General features: G+C 41.4%; 3 protein-coding genes across 7 annotated transcripts; 2 read left to right on the plus strand and 1 right to left on the minus strand.

The window, feature by feature from the left end:
• Positions 1-159: 159 nt before the first annotated feature.
• On the plus strand, positions 160-3,727 carry ppwd1 (peptidylprolyl isomerase domain and WD repeat containing 1). Its single transcript, XM_008325535.3, has 11 exons — positions 160-354; positions 464-566; positions 856-959; positions 1,043-1,163; positions 1,257-1,704; positions 1,793-1,983; positions 2,226-2,415; positions 2,502-2,683; positions 2,776-2,857; positions 2,943-3,125; positions 3,285-3,727. The coding sequence occupies exons 1-11, from the start codon at positions 219-221 to the stop codon at positions 3,426-3,428; spliced, it is 1,884 nt and encodes a 627-aa protein (XP_008323757.1). The 5' UTR covers positions 160-218; the 3' UTR covers positions 3,429-3,727.
• Positions 3,587-10,948, minus strand: trim23 (tripartite motif containing 23). Of its 2 annotated transcripts, none has more exons than XM_008325533.3 (11): positions 10,596-10,948; positions 9,069-9,231; positions 8,178-8,299; positions 7,818-8,096; positions 7,215-7,347; positions 6,867-7,105; positions 6,292-6,426; positions 6,085-6,214; positions 5,879-5,989; positions 5,661-5,785; positions 3,587-5,569 (listed from the first exon to the last, which is right to left on the minus strand). In XM_008325533.3, the coding sequence occupies exons 1-11, from the start codon at positions 10,692-10,694 to the stop codon at positions 5,390-5,392; spliced, it is 1,716 nt and encodes a 571-aa protein (XP_008323755.2). In that variant the 5' UTR covers positions 10,695-10,948; the 3' UTR covers positions 3,587-5,389. The 2 variants fall into 2 exon arrangements, with proteins under 2 accessions (XP_008323755.2, XP_008323756.1); XM_008325534.3 differs by having other exon boundaries at positions 6,867-7,082; positions 7,165-7,347; positions 10,596-10,942.
• Positions 9,655-13,617, plus strand: mzt2b (mitotic spindle organizing protein 2B). Of its 4 annotated transcripts, none has more exons than XM_017038770.2 (5): positions 9,655-10,318; positions 11,455-11,555; positions 11,666-11,814; positions 12,423-12,560; positions 13,348-13,617. In XM_017038770.2, the coding sequence occupies exons 1-5, from the start codon at positions 10,316-10,318 to the stop codon at positions 13,491-13,493; spliced, it is 537 nt and encodes a 178-aa protein (XP_016894259.1). In that variant the 5' UTR covers positions 9,655-10,315; the 3' UTR covers positions 13,494-13,617. The 4 variants fall into 4 exon arrangements, with proteins under 4 accessions (XP_016894259.1, XP_016894258.1, XP_008323754.1 ...); XM_017038769.2 differs by lacking the exon at positions 9,655-10,318 and adding an exon at positions 10,338-10,385; XM_008325532.3 differs by lacking the exon at positions 9,655-10,318 and having other exon boundaries at positions 11,124-11,555.
• Positions 13,618-20,019: the final 6,402 nt, after the last annotated feature.

A 20,019-nucleotide genomic window follows, 5' to 3' on the forward strand; every position in this document is an offset into this window, starting at 1 on the left:
AATGAATAATTTAGTTCCACTAAATGTGTGTTAGCCACAGCGCTTCCAGATAATAGTCAACACATATTAGTCTGTTCCAATAATTACAAAAACGAGAAATTAAATATTAAAAACACACGAATTGATTTTTTTCAACAAAGTAAAGTTATGGCGGTTGATGGGAAAAACGGAAGTACCCGAGTTGGGGACGGACGGAACTGTACGGGGAATGTGAAGCAATGGCGGAGTCGGAAAACAAAGCAGAGTTAAAACGAAAAGCAGATGAAAATAAGGATGGCGAAGGTAAGGAAGGAGAAGAAGAGGAATGGGTTGGACCTATGCCGAGCGAGGCCACGAAACCAAAGAAAAGGAAAGGTTCGTTAGACTTTATTTATGTCCTAATACTTTGAACATGCGATTCCCGCGTTACTAACTAAATGCATGCTATCATGAGCAAAGCTTACTTTAAGTATCTATGTTTCAGTTTTGGAATTTGAGCGGGTTTACCTGGACAACCTACCATCAGCTGCTATGTATGAGAGGAGCTACATGCACAGGGACATTATTACACACATAGTTTGCACCAAGTAAGTCATGAATTAGCATTAGGTCTACAGTACAACTATTCACATTGATATTGAACGCAGGATGCTTTAAGTATTTATTTTTAATGAGCAGCTTATTGTAGTTTTACTATGAGAACAGAATCGTTCATTTGTCTATCTGTTGTGGTCAAATATATACAAAAAGGCCCCAGGGCTATGTTTCCTACGACTAAAAGGCAGTGGAAGTCCATATTATTTTTCTCTCCTTTCAAAAACACTAGTCACAATTTCCATGTCTGATAATCTGACCACTATTTTCCCTTTTCTTTAGAACTGACTTTATCATCACAGCCAGCCAGGACGGCCATGTCAAATTCTGGAAGAAAAAAGAGGACGAAGGAATTGAGTTTGTCAAACACTTTCGAAGTCATTTGGGTAAAAGTTCTAGCGATCATTTATTCCTTGTAGGATACTCATGAAAGACAGACCTGGTGTTATGTGACATGTTGTTTCTTTAGGTGTCATCGAAAGCATTGCAGCCAGCTCTGAAGGAGCGCTTTGCTGTTCTGTTGGGGATGATCAGGCCATGAAAGTGTTTGATGTTGTCAACTTTGATATGATCAATATGCTGAAGTTGGGGTGAGTCTAAATTCTATAAAGGTTAAAATTAAGTTTCATCTGTCATTTAAAAACATGATGACAGCAGTGATGCATTTTTATTTTTTTGAGCAGATACCATCCAGGACAGTGTGAGTGGATCTATAATCCCGGCGATGCTATTTCCACAGTGGCCTGCTCTGAAAAATCCACAGGAAAAATCTTTGTCTATGATGGACGGGGAAGCTATGAGCCCATTCATGTGTTCGAAAAAATGCATTCCTCACCATTGTCTCAAATCCGTCTAAATCCCAAATTTAGAGTCATTGTTTCTGCTGATAAAGCTGGGATGCTGGAATACTGGACTGGCCTGCCAAGTGAATTCAAGTTCCCCAGAAATGTGGAATGGGAATACAAAACAGACACAGACTTGTATGAATTTGCGAAACACAAAACATATCCCACTGGCCTGACATTTTCTCCTGATGGGAAGAAAATGGCTACCATTGCTTCTGACAGGAAAGTCCGGATCTTCCGTTTCCAAACAGGAAAACTGATGAGAGTTTTTGATGAGTCATTATCGGTACGTAATCACAGTATTCAGAGCTTCACTGATATTTTGCAGCATGTATTCCTTTACTGATCACACTTTGTGTGTGTGTGTGCGTTAGATGTTCACTGAGTTGCAGCAAATGAGACAGCAGCTACCGGACATGGAGTTTGGGAGACGGATGGCTGTAGAGAGAGAGCTGGAAAAAGTTGATGGCATCAGATTGACAAATATTATATTTGATGAGACTGGACACTTTGTGCTCTATGGAACCATGCTGGGAATCAAGGTCATCAATGTAGAAACCAACAGGTATGATTACACACTCAATCATCCCCTATTGGATTATAGAGAAAAGATACAATGTTTTAAAATATTATTTTTTAATTTCACTTGAGTTTCCATTGACACATCAGACCAGCTAACATCTTGTAGTGACATCATTTGGATACTTTGCAGGGACAACAAAACAGTAACTGCTGTATGTACCCATCTGAGATTTTGTATTCCTGAAAATTTAGTTTCCCCCCCCCCCCAATTCCCTTTTTGTTCAGATGTGTGCGGATTCTTGGGAAGCTGGAGAACATCCGTGTGGTGCAGTTGAGTTTGTTTCAGGGTGTTGCGCTGGCCATGAAAGTGGCCCCCACTGTGGAGATGAAGGCTTCAGACAACCCTGCGTTAGACAACGTGGAGCCTGACCCTACCATACTGTGCACAGCATTTAAGAAGAACCGTTTTTACATGGTAATGCAGCATGACATTCAATTTAAGATAATAATCAAAATGACAACCTGCTTCTGTCTGTGTTAATGTTCTTGTCTAATTTCTAGTTCACAAAAAGGGAGCCAGAGGATACAAAGAGCGCAGACTCCGACAGAGACATCTTCAATGAGAAGCCTTCCAAAGAGGAGGTGATGGCTGCAACACAGGCTGAGGGCCCCAAGAGAGTGTCTGACAGCGCCATCATTCACACCACCATGGGAGACATTCACATCAAGCTCTTCCCTGTAGAGTAGGTTTCATTCACAGTTGTCTTGGTTTTTGTCCATAATCTCTTTATATATCACAAAATAATGACCCAAACTTTTCTCTTTTGCTTGTTAGATGCCCCAAAACTGTGGAGAACTTTTGTGTCCACAGCAGGAACGGCTACTATAACGGCCACATATTTCACAGAGTAATCAAGGTGAGGTTTTCTGAAGTTTTTCAGGCAAAAAGCATCCAGATATCTGCTGCTGCTTCGTTTAAATCTCATTCTGTTTTGTGCACAGAGCTTCATGATTCAGACGGGCGACCCCACAGGAACAGGCATGGGTGGTGAGAGCATCTGGGGCGGAGAGTTCGAGGACGAGTTCCATGCTACGCTGAGACATGACCGGCCGTACACACTCAGTATGGCTAACGCGGGTGCCGGCACCAACGGCTCACAGTTTTTCATGACTGTTGTGCCCACTGTAAGTCAGCAGTTACAACAGTTTTTTTGTTAATTGTGGGTTTTGTGCAAAGCTGTGTAGTTTTCCTGAAAAAATAATTTCACCCTCAGGGACAAAGTCAAGTCAAAAGTGAAAAATAAATCTGCATTCAGTTTGTATTGTATGTTGTCTTTGCTGCAGCCTTGGCTGGACAATAAGCACACTGTGTTTGGAAGATGCATCAAAGGCATGGAGGTCGTCCAGAGGATCTCGAACCTCAAAGTCAACCCCAAAACTGACAAACCATACGAAGACATCAGCATCATCAGCATCACCATAAAGTAGCCTTTTATTTCCTGTACAGTGATTTCTTTTTTTTAAACCCGTAACTCATTAAAGAATACTTTTTACCAGGTTTTTTAAGTATGTTTCCTGTCTTTTAATGTTGTTAAAGTCTCTTTATAAACTCCATTAGCCCAGACAGAAAACTGCCATCAGGTCACTTCAGGTTAATCAGTTTATTTTACAGCAAAACATTATGAATAATTTACAAAAGCTGTTATTGAGTCCACTGGTAACAAAGGTTTCGATGAGCATTGTGCTTCTGCATTTCATAAATAAACAAATGTTTTTCACAAACAAAATGAAAAGGCTTGTCAAATATGTGTTTTTTATACATAAGTACAAGTAGTGAACACTAGTGTACACACTGTAGCTATGAACAAAGGTTAATTTAAACACATTCTGTTTCTTCTGTTAGGATAACTGTTAGTGTCAGGTGTTTCACATTACATTCCTGAAGCTGGAGATTAAATGTGTACCACGTCATGAGCACTCCACATCAACAGGACTCAAGTCAGAGGTTAGAGTACAAATATTTTCATGATACATTTTTTTTTCATTTGCATTGGGACTGAATTAGTAAATAATTCAAATAGCTTCCAAATAAAAACTGGTGAGGCAGCAGACAAGTGCGTTTGACACGCCACGTACAGAGATCTCAGAATCCATGCAGTAAAAATGCGCTCCCTCGCACAGCCTCACTGTCCCTCCCTCGAGTAACGCCCTGGTTCCCGCATATAAAAAAAGTTCAGTAAACAATTTTGTTCTGTAACAGGAAGCCCATCATTCACATCACTGACTGTGTCATTTTAAGACAAAGTAGTTAACAGTAACTCATTTCATACACGGTGAAAATAAAACAGCACTTGATCTTAAAGAGTCCATCAGACCTCTGTCGTTTGCTGCTCTCAGGAGAAGACTACACAGCTCAGCCTAACAATATGTGAAATCATCAGGCTTCATGGCGACCTTCTCACTCAGCTGCACACACACTGGCTCCGACTGTAACCTAAAGACATTGTATCATACAGTAAGGACTACTCTGGGCTCGGTCGATGATGTTGTACAGTGTTAACATTTTACATGGAGATATACAGATGTAGCCCACCGATCTACTGTAGGACATACGAAGCATTTCTAACATTCAGCTAGTTCACGAACTGTACATACTTAGATAAGAACTGAAGATGAATTGAACTCTAGCGTAATTTATATGTTAAACTGTGTACAATATGCCTAAAAAGTCAAGAAAGATTCGATTTTGAATGCTTAATGGTACATTATGTAATTATGTTTGGTATGAGTTATTATGAATTTCTAACTAAATTTAAGATACCGTATTTTCCGGACGCTTGTGTTAGTAGTTCGACTGGTCCTTCAACTACCTATATAGCTACCCATAGCTAACCTATTCCCGAGCGCCACCACTGCGCCACCAAGACCTGCATAAACAATACACAGAAAAGCCATACTGCAGAATTCAAACTGCAGATTATAAAGTATGTCGACAATAACAGCTATCGATTAGCAGAAAATAAACCGACGGACTAACGGACGGTGACGGAGAGTCAGTCTCTGAGGATGAAACTGTGTAAATGAATATTGTTTCCTAATGGGATTCTTGTGAAATCAGATTCAATCCATTTTTCCCTCTTCATGATGTATTTTTTGAACAGAAGCGACTTATACTGGTGTGATACAGTCCAGAAAACACGGTCATCTCCATTTACTGTGGCTATGAGAGTAAAGATGTGTTCGTGTGGTTGTGTTTAAAGCCTTTGCTGATTTCTGTCCTGTCACAGGAGAAGCTCACCTCCTGTGGGTGCTGCTTTAATTTTACAACCACTCTGTATCACGACTGCCCCTTCAGCACTGGTAGAAACTGCTTATACTGCATTAAACCTAAAAGAAGATAAAAGCCAAGAGTCTAATTGGGCAGTAAAATGTAAACACCTAGGTGACACCTAGGCCACATCCAGGACACCAGCAGCCACCAGCTGTCTGGACAGCCAGTCCAAACCTTCATGGAGGCCCATCCCACTGCGGGCGTCGCAGCCCTGAATGTGCCAGCTCCTGCCACAGCACAGTTTGTGTAGACTCAGTAGCTCCGTCATCTCCTCTACGGAGACGACTCCGGGAACATCCTGCAAAGCAGCAACAAAGTCATTAACCCCCTAGTGGACAAATGAACGTACGGCGTCAGCTCTTGTATTCGGCAGTACGTAGTTTTAGTACCTGTTTGTTTGCAAAGATGAGCAGCAGGGCATCCCTCAGCTCCTTCTCCGTCAGCAGTTTGGCCAGTTCACTGTGAGCCTCCATCAGTCTGTCTCTGTGGCAGCTGTCGATCACGAACACCACGGCTGCACACAGGCAAATGTTAGACTGATTAAGTAGCAGCAGCTTCCTGAGCATGACCTGCAGAACATGTACATGTAGAGAACCATACGTTTTACCTTGAGTGTTGAGAAAGTAGTGTTTCCACAGTGGTCGGAGCTTATGCTTCCCACCCACGTCCCAGATGGTGAATTTTAGATTTTTATATTCAACAGTCTCCACATTAAAACCTTTAAAGAGACAAAAAAAATCATACGGGTAAACAAAAAAACAGACAGGATTTTTTATTAGGATTAATAAGAAAGTAACAAACAAAAACACACACCAATGGTTGGAATGGGCTGCATGAACTCATCCTGCTTCAGCTTAAAAAGGATGGTGGTTTTCCCGGCTCCATCCAGCCCGAGTGTCACAACACGGATCTCCATCTTTGGACCAATGTGAACCCGGTTGTCCTGCAGATTAAATCAACGATGTTTGAGTGTGAACGCTGGACATGAAGTCCTTGCTGACCGACGGTGTGAGTGAGTACCTTAGTGAAGGTGACAGGGATGCCAGCATCCAGCTGAATATGATCAGCCAGCTCTGTGAACTGGTGCTGCTGCTTCTGCAGAGTCTCCAGCAGACAGTTGATCTCCTGCTTCGCCAGCACGACTCGGCAGTCATCCTGCCAGTGACCAGAGAGGGAGACAGAGAGCGGGAGAGGGAGAGAGTGAAGGGAGAGAGAGAGGAAGAGAGGGAGAGAGACATAAAAATGTGTTCCACTATGATGGCAATAATACAGAACACTGGGATTAACCCAGGACTCTCTGCTCGCAAGGCTGACGTGCTAACTGCTACACTATGGAACCACACAAAGTGTGAGTCTTTGCAATCAACACAGGTTGCCACAGGAGGCGCCATTGTGCGTCCTCTAATGTTGCATTATCTAACCTTATTTACTTGACTTACATCAATGTATCTTTTCTTGCATAATCCTAATTTATTTATTATCTTATTTTCACTTACATAACCTAATCTCATCTCTAAACAGAAAGACTATTAAATCCAGTCAGAGGAGCCCCCCCCCCCGCCCCCCGGCTGTATAAAGGCCTCTCCGTACAGTACCTGCTGCAGTGTTTTCTCACAGTGTAGACAGGCTGTGGACACCTGAGACAGCAGGATAGTCATGTCCTCCTGCTGCTGCCTCAGCCAGATCAGCCTCTCCCTCACGTGAGCGTCCACCACGCTCAACGCCATCTCCTCCTGCCGACACAGAGTCTCGTGGAGGTCGGCGAAGTAAGCACGGACACAGGAGCGGGCGCTCTCTGCTGTGCCGGGAACCTGAAAATGAAAAGCGGAAATACCTGATTGAAGAAAAAGGAGCCCCGGTTAGAACTCAAGGAAGTCCACGGTCATTTCTTACATGTTCGGTGTGTGCCATCCCAACTTCGTCTTCGACTATTTGCTCTCCACCTTCTATTTGCTGCACGATGCCCACCAGCTTCCTGGAGTACTCGGACACCTCGTCTGTGAAGGTGCGGATGCAGTGGGCCATGTCCAGAATGGACGCACGGATCTGATTAGCTTCTGTCTCAAGAACAGCATGCTGGGAATAGAAGGGTGAAATTGTCTGCTCTGTCAGGTCCTTCTGATAAAAGTGAAGAACATTTTGTGTCTCTCTCTCTCTCTCTCTCTGTTGGAATAGATTATAGCTGCGATCCCAAACTTTGTCCTGAGGTGTGTCCAGATTGTTAAAGGATTGATAAGGATTGATACATTTTCAAAATAAAATACCTTTAAGACTTTACTGGAGTCTGAAAGGTTTGAAAATTATTTTGAAATGTTGCCTGAATTAACTAAGGTAGTTTCACTTTAAATTAAATATTTTTTTTAGTATTTTCTCTGTTACTTAGTAGTACTGACACACAGACTGGTACTGGTCAGAGGACCAGGGGTTGGGAACCCCAAACAGATATAATATAATATAATATATTTGAGGTACAAACATTGACTTAACTTGGCTTGAATATTAACCAGAACGTTGCCAAGTAACCATGACCAGATGAAGTACTGTACCTTGTGTCCCTGGTGCTTGCCGTACTCTTTACACACGCAGCACATAAGAGGCCCAGACTGACACGCCTCCTCCAGACAGACAAACTCAATGGCGTGGACCTGATGCTGCGGACACAGAGTCTTCTCGTGGGGCTTGTCAGCCAGCGGCACCTGCCGGTGCTTGGCCAGGGTGCGGGTGGAGTGTGTGAGCTGGGAGCACTCAGCGCACAGGTGGGTGGCACACACGGTGCAGTACATGGAGGCCGTGTGGCTTTCATCCTCGTCACAGCGTATTATACACTGAATAAAACAAGGCAAACCAATGAAAACACTGAAGCAGACGGAAGGAGAAACTGAAAACTTCCAGTCAGGGGTCCTTACCTCTCCCATGCCTTTCAAAGTGTCCTCGGCCATGCCTGATTGGTTGGACGCTCCGTTCTGGAGTCGCTCCAAGAGTTCAAGGAGAGCAAAGTTCTTTTTCAGGCCCCAAACACCTGAATCACCTAAACACACGTTTGGGAAGAAAAAAAAGTCATCATCATGGCAGCACAGAGAAACACAACACACCAAATAAAAGATAAACACTTTGTGTTTATCCAACAGTTTTCTGCGTTTTTCCTTTACTTGTCGAGGCATGTGTTTACCACACCCACAGTCACACAACACTGCTGTATCTGACTCACATCTTCTTCTTCTCCCAGTCACGCACTCTCTCAGTAATACAATACTGAGGATAATTTGATAGACCTCCATGTTAGAGGACCACCAGCTCCCCACGGGGAATGGCTACCACTTCTCAACATTGTGTCATCAAACAACCACAGCATCAAACTTGGGCTGTGTGTAAATTAATATGGAGAAAAACATCATTTATCATATTTACAAATGTATAGTTATCACCATTAATCATGATTGTGATTATTCACTGTGAACTCAAGAATAATCATGATTAATCCACAACTTATCATCACCTTATCATTTTGGTAGCCCGACTTTACAGCGCTGGCCACTTGACTGCTGCTTACACACCTTTTTCTGGTCAAACTCATTTTTGTATCAGAATTTCCACCTGTGGTTGGATGAACTGATGACCTTAATGGTCTGAGTGGAGTCAGCTAAAAAAAACCTTTCACTATTTATTGTGGACCCCAATCAAACTCCATGCACAGAGTTTGTGTGTTTCAACATAACCAAACATAAAGGTATTTACACAAGAGCACTGATGTCACGCATTATTAAACCTCTCTCTCTCTCTCTGTCACTGTCTCTCACCCAGCTCTGTGACTTGTCTGTCGAAGGGGCAGCGGACTGCTCTGCCATGGAGAGGCAACCTGGTAAGACAGTCGTGACACACTGTGTGGCCACAGAGCAGTAAGCGAGGGACCTTGTCCCCCTGCAGAGAGAAGACGTCCTCACAGACACCGCACTCCAGCACCTGGAAAGTAAACACACACAACATAAAATTGTTCATCTTCAACTAAGTCATGTTATCTAAGTGTCATCTCAACTTTATTAGAAAATACGTTTTTTATTGTCAAGTGCAGGCACATAGTGGTTTTCAAACTACGGTATGCATACCACTGGTTGTCCTCCCTCTAGTGGTACATAAGGAAATCAGCTGTTTATATTAGTACTTGCTTGGTATCATCAGTGTGTGTGGTTTCATAATTAAACTGGAGTGTCAGTTGTGTGGCTACTCACTGTACAGTGTGGTTTTGGATGATAATCGGATTAGAAAATAAATTCTCTCCTTTGTATACTGTACTAGGCTGAAGAATGGAGTGGAGAGTGGAAAACTGATATCAGGATATATATATATATATATATATATATAAAAACAACAACTTAAAACACAACTGTAGCCAGCAATTAAAAATGGACTCAAGAGAAGTGTGTGTACGTCATGGATAATGTACACAAATATACAGGAGTATGCTTTTGGGGAGTTTTCTCAGCAGTTGATGTACTAGAGAAAATGCATCATATTTTAAATACTCTGACATGGAAAGAAGAATATAAAGTCAATATTTAATCTATACATTCTCTAACATACATCTATGTCAGAGAGCACTGATTCTGTGTAGATTTACACAGACAGACGTTTCTATTTACAGTTATGTCGGTTAGCAGTTTTTTAGCGTCTGTGTCAAAATGATGGAGAGTCAGAATTACGGCACAAACAAGTCGTTTTCACAGAAAAAAACGTTTTTCGCTAATTTAGTTCACAGTACTATACATTCTTATCACGTTAAAGTGGTATTCTTCTGAAGTTTTAACCACATCACCCATGTTCAAGTCATATGTCCACATCATAATAAGGTCGAGATCGGATTACATATGCCGGTGACCTAACCTAGGTAACCCGAGAGGAGACATTTCAATGAAAGTAGATGGCGACAAGAGCTGAAATACTTGTAATCTTTGTACAAAATACACGTTACAGGTCCGGACTTGGTATAAACTGATCACGTTGCTAAGATCTGCAGTGAACCACCTTCAAGTACGAACGCCAACTAGCGATGGTAAACCAGCACCACACCACACTCAACACCAACAATGCTGCTGCACTGTAGGAATGCGGACACACATGTATGCAAATGAGTGAGATATATTACATTTTATTCCTATGCCTTTTTATTGTACACACAGACAGCAATAATATGTGTGTGTGTGTGTATGTTTTCTGTCGCCAACGCAGCAGCATTTAGAAGCTGCGGAGGTGGCCACCGTTTGCGGGTGTAAAGCAACAAAACACAGCAAACATAATCTCTATATGGATTTTAAAAACAGAAATGTTACCTTCACGGTGCTCCCGTTAGCTCCTCTGCCGTGTCGAATGCACGGCTCCATCGTCGCTACAGCGCCCTGCTTGTTTATTCCTGATGCGGCAGCGGCCATTCTTGGACGACAGCGCAGAGAACAAGCAGGTGTAAGAGGATGAACCCCCGACAACTTCCGGTTTCGTCTTTTCAGTGAACAGCTGTCTGGGGTAGCCTAAGCTTAATCACTTTGTAAGCACAAAACGTACAAACGTAGCGACAGATGTTTAGGTGCAATGATATTACACAGTATCGTAACTTTAACCCGTAAAATAATTTTACATGCGCGTGTACGGTACTTTATCCCTTTCTTCTTCTTCAGTTTCTTTGTTATTATTATTATTTTTACTACTACTACTACTACTACTAATAATAATATTATTATTATTAGTGTTATGGCTTTAATCTACTATCCCTCGACTTGAATGTAATGGATATTGATTTCATACTCCTTACCGAATGGTGGCAGTAAAGAGACTTAACGTTGTTAGCAAGCCTCCAACGCGCCTTACAACAATGACGTATTTTGTGTGCGCCTCTTCCGGACCAAACAAACAGCAGTACATGCTCTGCATTGGTTCAATGTTTAGTGTATACATTTAAGACATTTATTTTAGTTTATCTGTATTCGTAATACAGTCTGCCTAGATTATTGCGCCATAATCCGTATTGAAAAAACGATTAACCGTTTTAATAAATATAGTTTGTTCGTATTTTATTTGCTAACTTTTTCCCTGTAACTTCTGTCCCCGTTTCTATAATCGATGTCTCAACAAACTCAACAAAACGTACCGTCCGCACCTGACTCGCCTGCTCTGGTGGTCACCTCTAACGTCCAGAAGTACGCTATTAAGAAGAAAAAAATCCTTACTGCTGAGGAAACTGAACTGTTTGAACTAACCCAGGCTGCAGGCATCACTATTGACCAAGAGGTCTTCAAGTAAGTGTGCTAATGCTAACGCTAGTTCTACGCTTGTTCTGTCTGTATGCTAATATAAACATGAAGCTATGTTTACAGCCATCTTTTTGTTTCTTTATTCATCCTGTCAGAATTATCGTGGATCTGTTGAAAATGAACGTGGCTCCTCAGGCAGTCTTCCAGACTCTGAAAGCTATGTGTGCCGGTCAAAGAGTGGCTGACAGCTGTGGAGGCGAATCAGTTTCAGTCAGTGTCACAGCAGCACCGGCAGAAACCAGAGGTCAGTGTCTGACAGCAGCACTTTAATAGAGACCAGCCTTTTTTTTAACCACATTATGTCTGGATATGCAAAGCACTCGTGTTTTATAAACTGTAAAACGTTTGACCAAAATGATTATTATTTCACATTTTATTCTCATTTATCACATTTCATAGGCATAGTATTTTCAATAATCTCCATAACAATAACGATAAAATAACTTGGATTTGTATTGCACCTTTCAGGACACCCAAGGCACTTTACACAAACATGGACAGGGCTAAGGTGGAGTAGAAAGAAATAGATTAAAGCGAAGAGGGAGGAAAACAGTTATAGGCAAAAAAAAAAAAAAACCTAGACTAGAAAAAAATAAAAAATACACTAGGAAAAGGCTGAGAGTTGAGAGTTTTATGACAGATAGGGAAACACCATTGGAAAAAATTGGATCTTTATTAACGTACAATCTCATGAAAGCCCCTGCCTCAGTTCAACTAAAAAAATAAGCAGTCAAATAAGAACGTGTGTGTGCGTGTGCGCGTGTGTATGCATACAGGAGAGTTTCTTTTTTAATTTATACACTTCTTTCCAATGCTTTGTGAATTATGTCTTTTCTGTCTTTCCTCTGGAAGATGAAGAGTCTTTGGTCTCTGGAAAGAGTCCTAAACCCACTGCTGCCCCCCCCACAGCGACTGGGCCCAGGGCCACAAGGGTCAACACTAAGATTATGGTCTACGGCCCTCAGGACTCTAGTGCTCCCCACTCTCAAGGTCCCCTTTTATGCATCAAGTTCCTTTTCCTACATCTGTCACTTGCTTGTCTTATTTTGTGTAAAAGCACAAGAATCTTCCTGCTGTGCCTTGTCCATTTTCCATCTGAAAAAACAAAAACCAGACGTGCATGAATGTGAATGTGCTTGGTTGCATGTTTATAGACTAAAACTGAAAAGATTGATAATAAGATTGTTAACGTTCACATTGTCTTGTCCTTTGACTTTACTGGTGTCCAGAAAGTTTAATGGTTATCCCAGGAGTTGTCTTACTGTAATTCCTAAAACTCTGCATTCAATATCAGATAAAAAAATCTTTTAATTTGAGTGTGTAGTTTTCCCCTTCTGGACTTCAATAAAGTAAGTGGCCTATAACACAGCTAGCCACCAACAAGTAACCATAAACAGGTATGTTTAATTAAATGTGCAATTAAGCCACCAACAAGTAACCATAAACAGGTGATGTTTCACACAGAAATATATACAAAAAAAAGGGGGGGGGGGGAGAAAATGTTTAATTAAATGTGCTAACATCTCAAATACAGTACTTTCTGGTCACTTAGTGGTTTCTGCTTTTTCTTTTTTTTTTAAGTTGAAGTTTATGTGGAATAAAATAGCTAATGCTGCTTGTCTTGGATGTACCGTATATACAGTATCTGTATATATACATCTATATATTTGACTCACCATTATTTTTTCACACCTTTGCAGTTGTCCCATGTTGCATTTAGCATTCGAAAACAACATTTTTATTTTATTGTCTTTACACTTTTTCTTTTAACCTTCAGTGCGCAGTAAAACTGGAGCGAGCCACGGTGAGAAGAGCAGAGAAACTTCCAGCCAGCGAGTGCAGCGGCAGCCCAGTGCCACCAGAGGGCAGAAGACCAAGAGCTCTGGCAGCAGTAGTTCCTCCTCGCACGTCAACTCAACATAAGGCCGTCGTCAATGTGGGGTCGTTTGTAAATATACTCACGTTTGTATGTAAGATATGTTGATATTTAATACTGTTGGTTGTGTTTATTTGGGCTCCTGCAACCGAATAAAAAGTACATGTCGGGGCCAGAATACTGTGTTTTTTGTATATATATATAAACATATATATGTATATATGTATGTGTGTGTATATATATGTATGTGTGTGTATATATATATGTGTGTGTGTATATATATGTATGTATGTATATGTGTGTTACACATATATGTATGTAAATATATGTATGCATATGCATATATGTATATAAGTGTATATTTATATGTTAAGGTGCGAAAATAAGCTGCGTTTATGACAGAATAAGTTTACTCGGGCAAAGCCATCTTTCAAATTCAAACGTTTCCTGTGAAATTTTACACATTTCTGAGTTATTTCCAGACAATATGTTTTTTTTTTTGTGAAGCAAGGATTTCTTTGATTCTACTCCTACCTTTCCCTGCATCCCTGCACTGACAGTGAGTTGCTTAGATCACTGTCAGGTGTTTGTTGCACACAGGTTGCATCATTTTGTTTTTTTCCGCTGCCTGTTGGCAGCTGTTGTCAAAGATAGTGTTTGAATGATTCTCACATCTGTGAGTCAGAATATTCAATTCAGAATATAAAGTAATCAACACAAACTGAAAAAGAAAAGCCTGCTACATGCTGGAAAGTAATATTTAACATTTTATTTGTGTTAAAGCTCTTTTTAAATGCAGTGTGTGAGGTCACTGACTGACTGTCCCTCAGAGGACGTCTCAGTGTTGGTTACAGCAGTGGTCAGCTGATCAAAGTGGAGGAATAGCTTCATGTGGTCAACATTTGCTTTATTACTGATTTTTTTTTTTTTTTTTGTGAAATCATATTCTCTAAATTACTAGGGTTTATTCTTGGTTTTCATCCATATTTGTTCCCTTTTTTTTCTTTAGGGTTGTTGGTGAAGACAGGGTTACACCCTGGACTGTTCACTAGTTTCAGGACATATACAGTATATAAATGACAATCAAAACCACAACCACACTTGTGGTGTTGACTCAACCGACTGAAAGCTTAAGTCTGTGTTGGGAAGTCCTGTTTGAAATTGTCAGAATTTGAAGGTCTAGACATTGATCTCAATAATTAGAATAATGTGTACAGAGCATGGGGACCAGGGAGAGTAGATTGTCTATACACACACCAGTATAGATCTCCTATAGACTTCAACAGCTCCAGACCTTTATTTTATCCACAACAATACAACATCTCAAGGATTGAAATCAACTAATCAATGTAATGTAACGTAATTAATCTTTCATTAAACGTGTTCTGTCTAGTCTGCATAACACTGCGCTGCTCTCTCTCTGAAAGTATGTGCCATGACATCCATAACAACCTTTGTTACCATGACACGTCTTTGAAGTAGGGTTGATATGATAGGATAATGGCTGTTGATTTTGACAGGTCTCACCTTCAGTTCAGTTCCAGATGAAGTTGGACGTACACTTGTTGTGCGCTGTTTGTTGTGAACTTCAAGCTCCAGACGAGCTTAGCGCCACCATGTGTTTCTTGAGTCTTTTGAAGTCATTAAGTTGAAACAGTTGCCCATTCTGCTGCTGCGTGGATAATGGTTCTAGATGTTCCATTTCTACAGCTTGGGTTCAGCGTGGTCCACATTGGTGGTCTCTTCTACACTGACTCTGAATGAGTCCACCTGTTATCGCTCTTTATATTCACTGATCTGTGGAAACACACCAAGAACCTTGAGGGAGGCTGGTGACTCTGATGGAGCCGAGCCGTTGATTTGTAAGTGTCACTTTTAAGAATGCTCTGTGCTATCGACCTGCAGCTCACTGACACGGCCTCATTGATTTTCTTTTCTGCCCCACACACCTGTATGAAGGGACACAGTGTCGTGTGGACGAGGTAACACTAATGAATCTCTACCAACACCGGCCTCCTTTGTTTATTTTCCTTTTTTTATTACCAGAATTAAAGTCAAGTCCAGAAATGCCCTGGATCCTAGCATTAAGGCATGTTAGTGTTACACATGGTTGCCTGAAGGTATTACCGTAACTGCATGTATAAACAGGCAGGGATTTCTACAAATCTGCTACAAAAATGTATTTTTATCATTTAAAACTCCCTTTATGAACAAATATACTTAATGTATGATACAAATTTAGGATTTTGTCTACATATATATAGTTGCTGCATTTATATATATAGTCACTCACTAAATTTACATCTTAGGCTCACTAAATATTTCAGTAAAACAGGAAAATTGCAGAATTGTTGCGTATATACAATGAGAAATTAACATTCTATTCCATTCTATTGTGCAAGGAAATCTACATTTGATTCACGAAGGAGGGAAAAAATTATCATCATTTCCAGAAACGTCCTGAATCCCTTCATAAATGCATATAAATGTTTCACGCGGCAGAGTGAACGTATTACCGTTATTGCATTAATAAGCAGCTGGGGATTTTTTTTTTTTTACAACCGTGCCTTGGATGAATTTATAGTTGAATTCTGTCTGTGTTGTACATGTGTCACATGGAGGCAGCAGCAGTTAACCCTTCCACACGATTTACCCTCACGTCTTCTAACAGCTTTTTGCAGATTTCTGATTGGTCCTGTCACAAAAAAAGTGACTTGTATAAATTTTTGCTTGGTTATTTTTGTGTGTGTGAGCATCTCACAGCAGTGTGACACAGACAGTCACTCTCTCCCTGTGTGTGTGTGTGTGTGTATGTGGGACAGGCTGCGGTGCTTTATGCAGCTGCGGGTCTTTTATGTGGCCGTTTGTCCTGGTTGTTCGTCCCTGCCTCTCTGCTCCTGAGTGCTCTGCCTTGATGGCGGCGTGCCTGTAATTGATGGCACCATATTGCTGTGGTGTAGCAGGTTTAATGGGGCTTGACAGAGCAAGGGAAAGCAGCGTGCACCCAAGGAGGCAACCTTACCCCCCCCCCCACTCCCACCCCTCACACACACATCCTCCTTCATCCATGTCTCCTCCTTCCATCCTCTGTTGCCTCTGCCACCTCTGCTGTGTTAGTGGTCTCAGTGCCCTCCCCTCTGCACATCATTGCCTGCAAACCCCAAAAGAGAATACAAAAAGGCCCGGTGTGATTAGCTTGTTTACGATGCCTACTGTTATCAGTGGTCATGGTGATGGCATGGTGGTTCATGATCAAGGAAGCTCACAGGAACCCCTCCGACTCCACTTCTGGAAATAAATACTCAGCAGCTGTTGCGCCTCTACTCGGGGTTTCGCTCGGAGGAACTTAAATGTGTTTGACAAAGGTAAACGGCTGGGAATTTATTCCTTTGAACCCGCTGCCAGGCTGCACTTCCTCATGTGACCCACAGGGGCCAGTGTGGTTCCAAGCAACCAACGTGGGCCTTCTCCTGCCTCTACTTCCATAGGCATCCGGTCCAGCTCTGTGGATGTGTTTATTTTGTTATGAGGGAATTTCATAGTCACACTCTCCCATTAAATAGGAAATGCTATCTTTCACTCAGACGCATCGTTCGTGCGCTTGCGCGTGTACACAGCACACGCACCATTTATCAATAGAGACGATGAAATGATGCTATTGTGAGCAAGGCAAGGCGAACAGCACATTGAGGAATGAGCCAGTCTGAGCTGTTGGCAATCATTAATGTAAGGTGTTGGTCTAAACCAAGTTCTCACACTCTCTCTGTGCAAGCTGTTCCCAGGTGACAAAAAACCAGGGAGAGACACTATTTTAGGAGCTGATATCACACTTCTCTTTCTATTTTTTTTTTTATACCCCATCACTTATTATATTCCCGCCTGAATTTCTTTCACTGTAAGTGTGCTCTGGAGGGGTGTGGAGGAATATCATACAGTTCCCCCCCCCCCCCCCCCCCCCCCCCCCCCCCTTTCCTCTCTCCCTAATTCTCCCCCCTCCTTCTCTGGGGTATTATCCCTTCCTGTGAACTCCTGGTCCACATTTCTCTTTAAATTTATGTGCCACTTTTCCTCACTTGTTGTCTCTCTACATCCACTCCCTCCCCTAACCCCGTCCCTCTTCATCTCTCTCTCTCTCTCTCTCTCACACACACACACACAGACACACACACACAGCCCACCTCCCCTCCAACGCCCACCCTCGCCCTCCTTGCCAGGCTTGCAGCAGATTGGCTATTTCCTGCACGTGCCCAGTAGAGCCCTTATCAGAAGTAGAGTGCTGATTGTTGGTCTGTCTCTCAGGCTGACTGACAGTTTGGGCTGCGCTGCTGAAATGCCTGATTTGGTCAATGTTTGTCTGTGGGGCCTTATCTCCACACCTTATATTAACTGCCTTGACAGTATGTGCAGGCAGTCTCTCTCCATCTTGTTGCACCACTCCTCCTCCTCCTCCTCTTCGTCCTCTGCCTCCTCCAACACCTTCCTTTCTCTGCCTCTATCTCCATACACTACACACTGCCCATACAAACCACAGTCCTTTCAGCTCCACATTTTCTCGCTGATGTTCCTCCTTCCACCGTTCCTTCCTCTTGTAGCTGGAGTAACGCTCTCTTCCTTTCTTTTATTAATTTTTAAAAATGATTTTTATTTTATATAACACTATTATGTCTAGTTATATATATATATATATATACATATCGTATCAAAGGCTTGAAAGTGTTTCCCAATAATATATAGGTCAGTTCATTTGCTGTGGCCTTAACTGAGTCACAGTAACAATGTTTTAATCTTATGTTGTGGATTATTCCAAAGTAAGAATAAAATAAACATCGAATGATCATTTTCTAATTTAATTTATAATTTATTTTATGGTTCTAGACATATACTATGGAAAATATATCACTTGTTTTAATTTGAGTCTGGAAAAAATAGCTTAATTGAAATACAAATGTTATGATCTTATTATTGTTTTCTCACAATCAACAGAATTAAATACCAAAAATTAAAACTAAATCTTCATCTCAGAAAAGATGAGACCTTGAAGTTCCTAAAGAGAAACTCTTCCACAAATAGACTGAAGGTCACCATAAAACCACAACCTCTGAGTCTGAGTAACAAATAACAGTAACAAAAATCCAGGTTTGTTTCTGTTTTTGTTTCCTCTTTAATAATGCTGTGTGGATTATTCTGCACAGCATTATTCTTCCAACTGCATGTTCCCATGTGACCAAAGAGTTCTTCCTGTCATGTGACCAGTCTGACAGGGGAGGACCCCGACTTCCTGCTGCTCCAGTGTCTGGAAAGATGTTTCAACTTCATCAAACACATCTCAGTTAATTCAGTTTAATTTGGTTTTGTACAATTTTTATTTTTATTTAAAAAATGTCTCAGAAATCAGGTCAGTGAGAGACCATTTGTCTTTCTTCTGCCTCGAGAGAATAAATATTTTCTCATGTCTTATCAGAAGAAAAATATGTTGAACAATAAACTCACCTCTCATATGGCAGTGTGTATGACAAGTAAAGGTTATTAGCAACATAGGGTCCACAACCCCTGGGGGTCCACAGAAATACTAAGGGTGGTCTTCAAAGTCCTGTTCAATGATGCAAAAACCCCTGGGGGTCCACAGAAATACTAAAGGTGGTCTTCAAAACAAACAACCAAAACATTCCAGCAGTTACCGAATTCCTTAAAGAAAATGACCAGACCACACATGAAATATATAAATATATACTGTGGATATATTTACTAATTAAAATGCCAGCTGTTGATTTTAAATTTTTACGAAGGCAATATTTATTTACACACCTTTATTGTGCGGAAAAAGCCAACTTAAAAAAAAACCCACTCCAAACTGTCGTCACATCTTTTATCTTGTGCACCCCCTAGTGGCAGCTCATGCACTTGGACCACCCTTTGGGAATCATGCATGAACGGTTATTTGGACGTAAACTTCATAAAAATAATACTTCATCTTTTCAAAATAATAATAATAACAAAGTACAGCATATGTACATACACTGGATGTAATTTTGGGAGTAAAAAAACATCACATTAAAATGACCACACTCCTTCTGAAAGGGTGTGAAGTAAACACCATTGAAGTTTGTTGTGGAGTCAGTTTCAGTAACAAACAGCACTGAGCTGCTGGGCTCTACTTCACACCTGTGGTTCAGCAAACAAGCTTTCTCCCAAACAACATAACTGTCGTGTCTACAATTACGGCTCCGAACGTATAGACCCTGACAAAGAGATAATCCACACATACAGTGTCAGAAAAGCAAAAGCTTTCGAGCTCTTGGTGGAGTGAGCGCTAATCGACAGAGACCGAGGAGGTAAACACGGCCTCTTAAGCGTTATTTATTTATTCACTTTGTTAGCAAGAGACTGTTCATTCCGTCTGTTAATGGCAGCTGTGGGAACGAATAGAGTTCACACTCACTTGGACCCCTATTGTGCGGCAGGCTGTCAGTTTACACACACACACACGCACGCACACACACAGCTGCATTTGTGTTGTGTCTTGTTTGAATGTTTGGGTGAATCGACTGTAGTTCAGGAGTAGAAAGGCTCCTG

The sequence above is a fragment of the Cynoglossus semilaevis genome, chromosome 14 (assembly GCF_000523025.1).
Source record: "Cynoglossus semilaevis isolate Cse_v1.0 chromosome 14, Cse_v1.0, whole genome shotgun sequence".
Classification (NCBI taxonomy): Eukaryota; Metazoa; Chordata; class Actinopteri; order Pleuronectiformes; family Cynoglossidae; genus Cynoglossus; species Cynoglossus semilaevis.

Excerpts from the sequence above, each read along its gene's own strand:
- ppwd1 (XM_008325535.3), top strand. The coding sequence starts at position 219 with ATGGCGGAGTCGGAAAACAAAGCAGAGTTAAAACGAAAAGCAGATGAA. Across the intron at positions 960-1,042 it reads ACACTTTCGAAGTCATTTGG|GTGTCATCGAAAGCATTGCA; the intron begins GTAAAAGTTCTA and ends TTGTTTCTTTAG. Across the intron at positions 1,705-1,792 it reads TTTTTGATGAGTCATTATCG|ATGTTCACTGAGTTGCAGCA; the intron begins GTACGTAATCAC and ends TGTGTGCGTTAG.
- trim23 (XM_008325534.3), bottom strand. The coding sequence starts at position 10,694 with ATGGCCGCTGCCGCATCAGGAATAAACAAGCAGGGCGCTGTAGCGACG. Across the intron at positions 9,232-10,595 it reads CTAACGGGAGCACCGTGAAG|GTGCTGGAGTGCGGTGTCTG; the intron begins GTAACATTTCTG and ends TTTACTTTCCAG. Across the intron at positions 8,300-9,068 it reads CAGACAAGTCACAGAGCTGG|GTGATTCAGGTGTTTGGGGC; the intron begins GTGAGAGACAGT and ends ACGTGTGTTTAG.
- mzt2b (XM_008325532.3), top strand. The coding sequence starts at position 11,380 with ATGTCTCAACAAACTCAACAAAACGTACCGTCCGCACCTGACTCGCCT. Across the intron at positions 11,556-11,665 it reads ATTGACCAAGAGGTCTTCAA|AATTATCGTGGATCTGTTGA; the intron begins GTAAGTGTGCTA and ends TCATCCTGTCAG. Across the intron at positions 11,815-12,422 it reads AGCACCGGCAGAAACCAGAG|ATGAAGAGTCTTTGGTCTCT; the intron begins GTCAGTGTCTGA and ends TTCCTCTGGAAG.